Source organism: Talpa occidentalis, unplaced genomic scaffold (assembly GCF_014898055.3).
Source record: "Talpa occidentalis isolate TD23 unplaced genomic scaffold, MPIMG_talOcc4v2.1 talOcc4.10, whole genome shotgun sequence".
In the NCBI taxonomy this organism is placed as follows: domain Eukaryota; kingdom Metazoa; phylum Chordata; class Mammalia; order Eulipotyphla; family Talpidae; genus Talpa; species Talpa occidentalis.
Window position 1 is genome coordinate 57,396,260 of NW_023600993.1, and position 13,385 is coordinate 57,409,644.

General features: G+C 46.8%; 1 protein-coding gene across 5 annotated transcripts in view; it reads right to left on the reverse strand.

Moving 5' to 3' along the window:
- Positions 1–5,584: 5,584 nt before the first annotated feature.
- TNS3 (tensin 3) overlaps positions 5,585–13,385 on the reverse strand; it is a 263,893-nt gene continuing 256,092 nt past the window's right edge. For all 5 annotated transcript variants that reach the window (XM_037493247.2, XM_054695702.1, XM_037493239.2 and 2 more), the window contains 3 exons: positions 10,893–10,961; positions 10,766–10,792; positions 5,585–10,325 (listed from right to left, as the gene is read on the reverse strand). In XM_037493247.2, the coding sequence (XP_037349144.1) occupies positions 10,181–10,325; positions 10,766–10,792; positions 10,893–10,961 (241 nt within the window). In that variant the 3' untranslated portion in view covers positions 5,585–10,180. The remainder of the gene's footprint in view (positions 10,326–10,765; positions 10,793–10,892; positions 10,962–13,385) is intronic.

Below are 13,385 nucleotides of genomic sequence, written 5' to 3' on the forward strand. Positions count from 1 at the left end.
AGTCCCGCTTGCTGCGTCGTTTGTTCTTGTTGGCCGTTTTGGTTTGTTGTTTTCCTCCTCTCTGCGGGGTCGGAGAGTGCCGCCTCTGTGGGCGGGGGAGGGGAGCAGGGTTCTGCGCTTCCCTCCCTTCTGGTCCTCTTTTATGGCCACTTTCTTCTTCGGGCAGTTCGCTGGCGTCACCCGTTTATCTTCCGTGTCCCGGTTCTCACTGGGACCTGCCGCTTTTCCTCCCTATTAACTTTTTTTAATGGGAGATCTTACTCGCAGCGTCTCCTCGCCGCCATGTTGCTCCGCCCCCTCCTTCAACAAAATTTAAATATCAAGATTGCTCAGATAACTTGTTGGATCTCCCCTCAGAGGCCAAACCTAATATTTTGTATTGGATTTTAGGTTTCCATACAGTGAAATCCCTCATTTGTTTATTATTTTTATTCATTTATCTTGTATAGTTCATGAGTTTTCACAAATGCATAGGCTCAGGTAACCATTGGCATATGATATAGAACAGTTCCACCAACCTACCAAAAGTCCCATTTTGGTACAGTCCTTACCCATTGAGGTGCAGTCCTTTTTTATCCCTAACCTAGGTTAATCTCCATCTCCATTGCTTCAACTTTACCAGGTTGTCATTGTCATATATTGTGTGGCCTAAATGACCACTTTCACTCGCCGTAACTATTTTGAGATTCATTCCAAGTGTTGACTGTATTGATAACTGAACTCTTGTTTTGCTGAATATATCCCATTGCCTAGATATCCCACATGCTATCCAGTCACCCACTGAAGGACATTGAGACACTTTTGAATAAAGCTGTTCTAAACAGTTACAGGATTTGTGTCAACATAAGCTTTCATTTCATTGGGTTAATACTCAAAGTGGGATTGAAAGTTTACATGGTAAGTGTATGTCTGATTCGTAAGAAAATGCAAAATGTTTCCTATGTGGTTTCTTGATCTAAGATGAAATTGGAAAGCTGAACCCATGTGTGTTGGCAAACTGGCCACTCCATCAGAGCTCTCCCATCATGTATGGGGAGGTCTGTCTGTCCCCAAATTCCCCCCCTCATCTCAGCTTTCCTTGCACCCCACACAGATTTCTTTCAGGTCTCTTCACTTCACTGTGGAGTCTGCATCGTCCTTACACAGACTCATCTTCTGCAGATGCTTCTTTTTTATTTTTTGCAACCAATACCAGGTAAAGGAATTCTCAGCAAAGCATGTTCATTTGCACTTAGTTCACAAGTGCAGCTCCATGTAGTAATGGCAGGGACAGGGGTACACTGGCATCAGGCCAGAACCTCCGGCTCCCTCCACAGGGGCCTGGGTCGCTGTCCACATCACAAGGACCCTCACCTTTGTCTTTAATTTTTTTTAGATTCTTCTTCTACTTCTACTTTTTATGAATTATTTTATTTTATATAATTCTTACATCATTTTTCATTTTTGCATAATGTATGCTTTTTCATTTTGGTTATATTCCTCATATAATTTCCACCCCCTTTTTCTGACCCCATCTCCTCTTCTCCTCCCCCCGCACCACACTGTACTATGTCCCTGGTCTACAGTTGCTTGTTGATTTTGATTTTTACTTTATTGCAGTTAGTCTTTTTCCTGGTCCTTTATTTAGGTTTTCTAAATTCCTGCTATGAGTGAATACCACCCAGTATTTTTCTTTTTCTTTCTAGCTTATTTCGCTGAGCGTGATCTCTTCCAACTCCATCCATGTTGCTGCAAATTGCATGAGTTTATCTTTTTTGATTGTTGAGTAATATTCCATGGTGTATATGTACCACATCTTCTTGATCCAGTCATCTATTTTTGGGCATTTGGGTTGTTTCCAAAGCTTAGCTATTGTAAATAGTGCTGCTATAAACAGGGGTGCAGGTGCCCTTTTGAATTAATGTTTCTGTGTCCTTTGGGTAAATACCTAGGAGTGGAGTTACTGGACCATATGGAAGCTCCATCTTTAGTAGGTCAAGAAATCTCCACACAACTTTCCACAGTGGTTAGACCATTTTGCACTCCCACCAGCAGTGCAGGAAAGTTCCTTTTTCTCCACATCCTTGCCAACATTTGCTAGGTTTTTTTTAATATGTGCCATTCTCACTTGTGTGAGATGGTATCTCATTATAGTTTTGATTTGCATTTCCCTGATTACAAGTGATGTTGAACCAAACTCTTTCAAAAAATTGAGAAGGAGGGCCTCCCTGGTGGCGCAGCTGTTGAGTGCTGGGTTGCGAAGCTGCCCGCAGCCTCTGCAGCCCTGGTTCGATCCCCGGCCGCCAAGCAAGCACGCAGACCTCTCCTGCCGCCCGCTGCTCCCCTCAGCAGTGTACTTCAGCCCTTCTGCCTGGTCTGCTCCCTGCTCTGGCTCTGGTGAATTCTCTCACCCTCCCGTGCTTCTGACTGTACCCAGTGCTTATGTAAATAAAAAAAAAAAAAATTGAGAAGGAAGGGATAACACCAAACACATTCTGTGAAGCCAACATTACACTAATACCAAAACCGAACAAGGACAACACAAAAAAAGAAAACTGCAGGCCAATCTCTCTAATGTTTCTACTTTTATAATGGTTTTATTGAGATAGAATAGACATCATTTACGTCACCCATTTGATGAATAAGATTCCATGATGTTTACTATATTCACTACCATTCACCATCATTACAATACATTTTAGAACATGCTCATCACCCTCCAGAGAAAAAGTTCCCTTTGTTTTATCTCCTGGTATTGTGTATAGTTACAATCAGATCTCTAGCTGATAATCCACAGTCTGTTTGGCTTATGTACTGCTGCAGTAAGCTATGCTTTCCACCAGGGGGCGATGTCACTCCACGCAGTACTGGGATCTAGTGGGGAGCAGTAAGGGGACAGGTGGAGGGGGACCCTACAGAGGGGAAGGGAGAGTGATATGATCTCTTTCTTGGAGGAGCTTCCCATTTGCTCTGCAGTCTCTCTGTTATGCTAAGACTGGGAGAACATCAGACCAATGGATTAGTCACTTTGAGAGGGGTGCCTGGTCAACCCAGGGGTTTGAGGGGTTCGTCCTGACCTTCTTTGCTCAATCAGTGTGGCACATCAACCCGCACCTGGAAAGTTTGCCAACTCCTGCTACACAGGATAAATTGTTATTTCGAGTACAATAAATCTTGATTTTCCAGGATTTGACTGCTGAACATCCACTAATTCTGTTAATGGACCTAATGTTGATTTCAGGCTTTATTAATACTTTTAAAATAGAACTGTAATCTATAAATTATTAAGGGTCGATTCCCTCTCAAGTGCTGCTCTAATCCCACAACACGTATTCCCACATTCAATTCTCAGCACTATTAGATCTCCCGTCTGACAAAGGAGTAAACTGAGGTTTAGAGAAGTCAAGTAACTCATCAAAGTCACAGAGTGTATACGCGGCAGAATCAAGATTCAAAGCCGGATGGCTCGGTACTAGCATCCATTCTCATAACACTAAAACGCTGCATTTCATGAGCTCTCCATGTGTAGGCCTGTGGCTGAAAAATACAGCGTCAATCGGCAAAGTTGGCTAATGCTTTGCTGTAGTAAGTTGCATGACCCACCAGGGGGTGCTGCTACTCCATGAGGTACTGAGTCACCATCAGGATTTACCACAAATCCTGGGGGACTGGAGATGTGTTTAGCTGGTATTTTCCTGTCCAAATGGAGGGCAAAGTTTAGAAGGAGGGATTGGTTCATGCAAAATAGCTCACTGGGGGAGAGTGTGAGGGGATGGCCTCTTACAACCTCGGTGAGAACACATCTGGAATCCACAGCCTGAGTTCTCAGCGTTACCTCCATGCTACTTCCATGACAGAGAATGAAAAAAAAGGGGAGCGGGGCAACCATAAGCAATTAATTCTTCTCAATTTTTCCTAGGCCTCTGTCTTGACTTAGCAAAGTCACTTTTCTTGCCCTGAGCTGTATTGTAATGGAAATGGGTCGCTGGTCCCTAGTTACTGAGCAGGCTTCTTTCCCACCCTTAGAAGCCTCCCAGCCATCAGCTGATTTTTTTTTTTTTTTAAATTTTCTGCAAGTAATGAGATCACCTAGCTTGTCTCTGCCCTGAAATACAGGAATTGCTATTGGAGAAGAAACAAAGTGTCCGGTCAGCTCCTCTCCCTCCCACCTGAGGTTGTTTGCAGACTTGACAACCTGTCCCCCAGGGTCACCCAGGTGGGCTCCATGTACCGCTCAGAGGTAAGGAAGGGCACACCATGAAGGGCCACTGTGATTTGCAGCAGTGAGAGGCTGCCTGGCTCTCTTCCGTGGCTGGAGTGCACATCAGTAAAACATAGTAGCCACTGGCCAGTGCTTGCACTGCCCTTGGCCGATAGTAGGCACCCAACCAACATCTGCTTTATTGTGCTGACCAGCTCCACCCCAGAGCCACAATCTGGTGACTTGACATGGTTCACCTTTACCTGCCAATGCCTTACTGTGGAAGGATCGTTCCACTGAATACAGAATTCACCTTATTTCTTTTCTTTCATTCTTGAAAATGGTGTCACTTTCTTCTGGCCTCCATGGTATAATCTGAGAAACTCACTCATTTAAATTGCTGGGTCCCTCTTCATCACCCATTCCTGCCCTCTGAGCACTTCCAAGATTTTTCTTTATCCTTAGTTGTCAGAAATTTAATTATGATCTACCCTACATGGATTTTGTTTTCTCTTTTTTGGGGTTCACTGAGCTTCTTGAATCTACAGGTCCAGGTCTTTTGTTGAATTGGGAGGATTTGTTGAATTGTTGAATTTTGGGGATATTTCTCCAAGTGCTCCCCATCCCCACTTTCACCCCTTTGTCTAGGACGCACTGATACGAATGTTGGGTCCCCCTGTCATTATCCCACAGGCTCTGAGGCTTCTCACTTTGTAATGCTGCTTTGTGTCTATTGCTCAGGTTGGAGATTCTGTTGCTCAACCTTTAGGTCAAGTTTCCCTCCTGTCTCCACTCTGCTACTGGGCCTCCCATGAAATTTTTTCCTTATTGCCAATTTATACTTTTTAGTTCAGTAATTTCTGTGTGGTTCTTTTTCATAATCTCTATTTCTTTGCCATGGATTTTTGGTTTTTCATTCATAAATTCAACATTTGTTTGCTGGAGCCGTGTTACAATGGCTGCTTTACATCCTAGGTGGATAATCTCATCACTGATTCACCATGGTGTCCTCTGTTGACTGTCTTTTCTCATTCTTATTGTAAATGTCTGATGCTTGGTGTGATATGGAGTAATTTTCTATTCTACCTGCGTATTTGGGCTACTATTCTGTGGGCCTCCCCTGGTGGTGCAGGCAGTTGAGCGCAGCGCTGTGAAGCTGTCCGCAGCCTCTGCAGCGCCAGTTCGATCCCGGCTGGCCGGCAAGGGTCCCACATGGTGCGGCAGACCTCTCCCGTCACGCCTGCTGCTCCCCTCAGCAGTGTATTTCGTCAGTCTGCCTGTTCTGTTTCCCACTCTGTCTCTGGTGAATCCTCTCACCCTCCCGCACATCTGGCCTGTACCCCGGTTCTTGTATAAATAAATAAATCTTTAAAATAAATACATAAATAAATCTTACCTGTGAGCCAGCAGTGACCTGTTTAGGTGTGGAATCTGCTACAGGTCTGCTACCAGCTGTTCTTCAACAGACAGATCAATATGAAAGACATTCCTTGTTAATTTGGCTGCATGGTGGTGTCTCTGGCACTTGGCAATTCCTGGGGTTCCTGGTACAGGCTGCCTGATGGAGAGGGTAACTCCAGAAGGAAGGAGTATAGCTTTGAAGAGGGTTCCCTGGATTGGCATTGCTGTGGGAGACACAGTGCAGCCCCAGGGGCAGGATACCCTGGCCAGCATTGCTCCACCCCTCCCACCTCCACCGGTAGATTGTTGCAGACTCCTTTAGGCAGACGACCCTTTACAGGGAGTGGGCTTTAGGGGGATCCACCCCTGCCCTATTGTTGCCTCTATCTAGGCTTAGCACTGATGCCTCTGAGGCCTCAGGAACTTTAAGGCATTTTATTCTGGACCATCTTTTTTGGTTACCATTCAACAGCCCTGTCTCCCAAAGGTGTCCAGATAGGCAGCCCCGTATCAGGAAATATCACTTCCCTGCATGACCCCAGGCCCCCATTCACCTGGGAACTCCAGCTGTGCACTATCACCCCTGCCCTGAAATGTCACCCCTTCTTCCAGACACCAAAGAGAGGCTCATCCCACATCCCTGGTTACCTTACATACTCTAGGCAGACGAGAAGCCACATTGGATGTACACACTCAAGGTTCCCCAATGGACAAAACAAAATGCCCTTCTGTAATAGATCCAGGGTCCCCAAAGAGCAGCCCACAGGCCCATCACTAACAGATCTATTACTCCCAAGTTGTGAGGCCTGGAGCTCCACAACTAACTGGTCCAGGAGCCCTGAGCACAGAGGCCATCAGTGTTTGGACGCTGGTTGATGAGCAGGAGTTGAACCCCAGATGTGACTGTCAGGCAGCACAACCACTTTGTCCGTGAGTCTCCTGGCAGTCTTCTGGAGAGACTTCTACACAAATTCAGACTGTGTTCTATATAGGAGTGCTCATTTGCCCTTGGGACCCATGCCCCACCCACCTCTACCCTTGCCACAGGCCAAGGCTGGGGCCCACCAGGAGTCACATTAACCCACCACTGTCTGCATACTTTAGTGCCTGGCACCCAAGACCAGTTCAGTTCTACCTTCCCAGCATGCAGGATAACAAAGGGACACCCAAGAGTCTCACCAGAGAGGACATGAAGTGCCTGCACAAGTCCACCAGGTCTGATGCAGAGCTGCAGGTGGGGGATAGGCAGTTATTTGAAATGTTAGCTATATGTCCATTACGGAAATGGGCCCAAATTCTGTTTCTTTCCCAGCCTGCAGCTGAAAGTGTCATGAAGACTCAGCTCCACAAATGGCATGCATCTGTCTCTGACCTGATGCCCACAGTGGCCATGTACTGGGGCAGCAGCAGGAGAGTGAGGCAGCACTTGGTGCAGCCCAGCAACATCCACCCCTGGGGGCTGAGTGTGTCACTGACATGGATGGGGTGCATCAAGTGGCCATCTGTGTTCCACCATGACAGAGCTGCTCCATCTTTAGGATGCAGAGGGAATGAGGGTGGCAGATACCTGTATCCCCAACACCTGATGAGGGGCAGGCAGACCCAAGAAGCCAGAAAGCCAGCATGATGACCTGCCGGGTTGGTGGTGACCCCGAGAACCCAGAAAAGCCAAGAGGGTGATGTTGGGTCTGTCACCAGCTTCTATTGATGAAATAGGTGATCCGACCTGCCTCTTTTGGGTTCTGCATCTAACTCAGTTTAGACACCTGCAAAGTTCCATTAGGGGTTGAGCTTTGAAAATGTACCAGTATCTCTGATCAACACTATTTCAGTAGAATTAAAATCACTCAATACAATTTTTCAGAGTTCTGGGCAGAAATCTTAAAACACATCACTAAAGGCAAAACATACGTGAATCGATAATTAAATCCACTGATCCATAAACAATCCCCTTCCAACTCCCAAATAAACAGACACACACACATAGACACAAATGTACACACAGACATAAACAAGTACACAAGTACTTGGACACAAGACGTGTACAGACACACGTACACACATATGTGTGTGTACACACACAGGCACACACGTACATGGACACAACACACACCCTCTGGGGCACGTCCATCTAACGCAACAAATGCCTGCTGCCAAGGCTTACCAAGCTTATAATTTTATTATACTCTGAATAAAGATGATATTTAAAAGCAGAGAAATGACTATACAAAGGATTTATAGAACATTCATTTACATACTGGATATATTCTTTACAATGTAAGAAAAGTAAAAATACGCACTAATATAAGGCAGCTCAGGAGACTTGGGAAGGTCTTTGATGCCATGGAAATACACAGAAACCCTAAATGTGGTGACTTAACATGGCTATAGGTTAACACTGGAGGAACACAGCATACAATTAGTGAGCAGGTTATTGGGGCCGTAGCTCCGACACTGGGCGCAGCCCTCGTGAACTCCTGGAACAGCACTTCTGTGCCTGCTGTGGGCCCAGGGCCCAGGTGCCTGGAAAAGGTTGCTTTGCCCAGAGCCGGTGTTAGTGTGGGGACCACGTGCGCTCAGAGTTCAAGGACTTGCCTTGTTCCTTGTAATGCACATGTAACACGTGACAAGGACACTGGTCGTACCAGTTATCAGACAGAGGAAAACTGTCTTCCTTTGGTTCCCCAGAGGGAGTCGTTTGCTGGGAGGAAACTTCTGATGCCCATCACCACGAAGGGAAAGGTCACAGCTAGGCTTCCCAACTGCTCGGCCCCAGCACCCCCAGGCACTGGTGTCGCCACAATTCTGGCAGTTCATATATCTCGGTCCTTATCCCACTCCTGCTCTAATCACTTAACAAGAACCTCTCGTCCTATCTCAAAAGAATAAAGAGCTGGCCTGGGTCCTTGGGCGATACCTGGATATAAGCCATTCAGGAAGCAGTGTCTCTGGGGACAGCACAAACCCATGCACCCCCTTTACCAGAGGCCTGCTGTGTCTCCTCCAAGGGCCAGGACATCAGACCTCTGGGAGACGTCTGAATATTCTCCTTATCAACCATGCCAACAAGTGTCTGGGAAGAAGGTCAAGAATACCAAGGCAAACATTTGGCACAGAAACGAGGCACTTGTGTTTGGTGCATCAATAGGAGCTAAGCAGTGGCTTCGCCCGCCTCCTTTTCCACACACACGTACATAACCCACTGAGATCAGGCTGAGTCTGTCTCTGCCCCACTTTAAAACAGATATCACAAAGCACTGTGATCACCCAGCAGAAGGTGATTCCTGAGTAATCTAAGAACTGGTGCTTGACTTGGAAAGTAGAGAGGGGGCATTCCAGGTGGATGAGTGCCAGACAGTGGACAGGGACACCATGGGTTTATTACCATGGAAACTTGCAGGGCCATCAGCTTCTCCCAAATATCTGGCAACTGAAAAATTTGGGCCAACAGACTGTGGCACTGGGTATGTTCATATAAGCATAAGCCTGATTAGGTGGCTGGAGTTATGCAGATTAAGTGGCACTTAAAATTATCATGTAACGACTGAGATTCATTCTTTCTCCTGACCCCCATTTTCTCCAGGATGCTGGAAACACACAGCATCCCAATAGGAGCCAACAGGTGGACTGATGGATAGAAGGGTGAGAGCTTACAATGGTCGGACTTTCTCTCGACAACCTCCACCAGACCCTATGATGACCAGTAATCATGATGAGATGCTGGGAACTAAACCCAAATATTCCACAGTCCACTAGAACCTTCCTCATCAGAGGGAAGTCATCCACAATCTGGAAACCGCCCACATGTGGCTGGATGCACCTCCTAAAACCCTGGCTTTGCTGACTGCAGCACTGGACGCGAGTATAGTATAGTAATGGTGGTCTGTTATCATAAATAATTTGGCATAAGTAAAATATAAATTAAATGGAAACAGCACTTCACTTCCAGCAAGTCACCTTCCCTCTCCTGCCCAGAGCCTGTGAGAGTGGGGACTTGGGGTTGTCACCACATTGGTGGGTTCTCTGGGTGCCCCCATATGGGCAAGTAACCTCCGTGTCCTCACAGCCCATTCCTTCATCTCCTCGTCCACGTCTCTGTGTTCCAGGAGAGCCCGACCTGCTCAAACCTTCTTCAAACATGCATCCCCTTCTCAGGTGCATCAGCATCTCTGTCTTGGGAAGACAGGCTGCCTCGGGACACTGGCTGGATAGAACCCATGGTGATGGCCATGGGAATGGGGGGTGGGGGCTGCGGTCAGTCATGCAAGTCAGTAGAGTGGGCTGGGCACTTCCTACCCATGAAGTTTCAGAGGATGCCAGGTTTGATCTTGCAAGGTCCTCTCCCACACAGAAACTGGGCACAGGTACTTGGTGCCCAGCTTCTTCCACCTGGAAACACTTGGCTACAAAAGTGTGTCAGTGAGCAGTTTTTTTCTGGAAAGGCTAGCTGGTGATAAGGTTGTTTGTTCAGTGTGTGTGTAAAGTTGAAGGAGCCCTTTCCCTGTGGGGGAAAGTGGACGGGGGGCCGGAATGTCGCCGTTACAGTCTCCTACACAGCAGGGCCAATCAGCCCCTCTTAGGGTCTCCAGGCTGTGAGGTTCACATCTTCTTTGGGGAGCCAATCATGACCTTTGACACGAAGTTGACAATGGCGCTGGCGGGTTGATCGGGGTCATGCCCTGCGAACAGGTGGCATATGTTGTCCGTGGCACTGCCCTGCTTCCGGGCCACAAATCCAAAGACTCTGCAAAAAGGGGGCCAAGGTCAGAACATGGTGTTCCACGAAGCCTAGTGTATCCTGCAAACCTCTGCTTCCTCCTGTCCCTGTGACTTCCAACAGCTTATCCAAATCTGCCCCTCCTCCCTCCTGCCTTCACAGACCTGCCGGGAAGATGTGCTTGCTCCCATTTTGAGGAGCCTGAAGGTGGAAAGGGTGGGTGTCTGGCACAGCATCAGTCCTGAGAGCTGAGTCAAAGCCGTGTCTCCATGCCTGGTGGGAGCCCTCTGGAGTTGCCAGGGCAGGTGCCTGAGCCCCTCTCTTGAGCATTTCTGCTTAAAGTCAATCCCAAACCCATGAGCTATATAGACATTTCCTGATGAGAACCCCCCATTTGGCAATCTGGACAGACTTCAACTCTGGACTGTGACTATAAACTAAGAATATAGACACATCCGCCCACTTACTTTGAGCAAGGGTCATCTGTGATCCACCTTGAGAATCAAAGAAAAAAGAAATTATGTTAATTTTTGTATTAACTTAAAGTGTTAGAGGAAGTATATTTATTATTTAGTAAAATCTCAGCTTTCTTACTTCCTGTCCTGTGGATCCAACGCACAGAAAATCACGCTGCTCACCGGGTAGTGCCTCCGAAAGAAGAGCCTGGGGGACATGGGAGGACAGGCCTGGTTACTGGGATGTAGGGGAAACCGCTGATAGTCCCGGTGGGGACTCCCATGGGGAGACCCAGGAGCAGGAGTCTATTTTCAGCTTTTAGTAGTCATTTGGAGGGAAGGACACAGCGCATACTCATGAGCATTCCACAGACATGAAGCTGGGCAGGGTGGTTCTCAAGAAAGTTGTCTCTCAGAATGAAGCATGTCTCGGGGTGCAGGGAATAACGTTGTCAGTACAGAAGAATAGGAACCAAGTGGAGGAGCTGCACCCACCGGAGTGAGTGAGGTGGCTGCTGGGACCTCCCACCATCCTCCTGAGGAAGCCACCTCTGTCTCCAGCTTTACGTTCTTGCCAGCAAAAGGGGCATCTTGTACTTTTGCCCAGCTCCCACAGGAGCCTCTTATACATGATGAGGAATCTGAGCAGACAGTGTAAACTGTCAGGTTATATCCACCAGGAAGAGCTGCTGGGTTTGGGCCACAAAGTTGGTTACATTGGCATAACCTGTCCTCATCCAGCCCACAAGGCGGCGTCTGTGGTCTTGCCTGCCAGCTCTCCCTGTTCTTTGAGCACCGTCTTCCCCCTATCCCTCATCCTGCTGTGTCAGTCCCTTCTCCTGAGGTATGGCTCTAAGAAGTGTCCCCCAGTGCTGGTAGCTTTGCTCCTGGTGTGGGGTGGGGGGGGGGTGCTCATGAGATGGGGAGAGAAGCCAGTGCACCAGAAAGAGACAGGCAGAGCCTGGACATCTGTCAGCCCAGGGGACCCTATGGCTGTGCTGCCTTCCTACTTGTTAAAGCTGGTGTCTTGTTGTTAGAGACCTCCCTTGTCCAGCATCACATGATCCAAATTCAAATTGTGTTACCTGCAATAGGAAAGATTCTGAGCAATACAGACAAGACCCATCTCCAGATTTACAAGGGTACTAGGAAGCTAGGGAGATACAGAAAACACACCTATCAGTGGAGCACCTAGAGGCTGTGAAGCAATGAGCGGGTTTCCTGGCCCAACCTTGTGTCCACTATTGGGCTGAGCTGCATAGGGTAGTTGCAGCACAAATTTGATGCAAAATTCCAAGATTAGGACTTCAGTGGAGGTTGAAAGATTAAGAAACCAAGCATCGCAGGGGGAAGCACTGGTATACAGACACCCTGCTGGTAAGTTTTGGGGAGCTCTAGGACCCAGATCTAAGACCCAAAGTCCAAGTCCTATATCCCCTTTCTTTTTTGGCAGAGGTTATAATAAGTCTCCTTCCCCCTACCAGCTTGATCCTGAAATCAGGGACAGAGGTTCTGCTCAAGGTCTGAACACCACCCCACTGGCACCAGGGGATGGCTGGGGTTCCCCGAGTTCGGCAGGAACTCTATGTTCATATTCAATGACCTAGTTCCCTTATACCAGGCTTTTGCCATAACAAGTAAATAGTAATTGCACCTGAAATGCCTTTGACCCTAAGGTTAAAGCCTCTGTTGGTGGGAGAAATACAGGTATTATATGCATCTGGCTACTCATTTAGAACTGACTCTGACAACTGTGCTGAATATACTATCATATATTATATAATATAATATGATCTTAGTATTGAAAGTGTTTTTCAAGTCACACTCATCTAAAATGGGATGACCACCAATAGAATGGCACATATTAAAAAAGCTAGCAACAACAAATGTTGGCGAGGATGTGGAGAAAAAGGAACTCTCCTGCACTGTTGGTGGGAGTGCAAACTGGTCCAACCACTATGGAGAGCTGTGTGGAGATTTCTGGACCTACTAAACATAGAGCTTCCATATGATCCAGCAATTCCACTCCTAGGTATTTACCCAAAGGACACAGAGACATCAATTCCAAAGAGCACCTGCACCCCTATGTTTATAGCAGCACTATTTACAATAGCTAAGCTTTGGAAACAACCCAAATGCCCAAAAATAGATGACTGGATCAAGAAGATGTGGTACATATATACCATGGAATATTACTCAGCATTCAAAAAAGATAAACACATGCAATTTGCAGCAACATGGATGGCACTGGAAGGGATCATGCTCAGCGAAATAAGCCAGAAAGAAAAAGAAAAATACCAGATGGTCTCACTCATAGCAGGAATCTAGAAAACTTAAATAAGGGACCAGGAAATTGAATAACTATAAGAAAGTGAAAATCAAAATCAACAAAAATCTATGAACCAGAGACACTCTATGGGGGGCAGGGGGCGGGGTGGGGAGGGATTGGGGTCAAAATAAGGGGATTGCAATTGTATGGGAAATATAAAAATAAAATTAAAAAAAAAAAAGAAATGATGAATGAATTCTAACATAGACCCTGAGTTCCCAACTTGAATATTATTTTGCTTTGCAAAACCATATATAACTATACTTTCTATAAATTATACATAAAGATAACATTCAAAGCTCC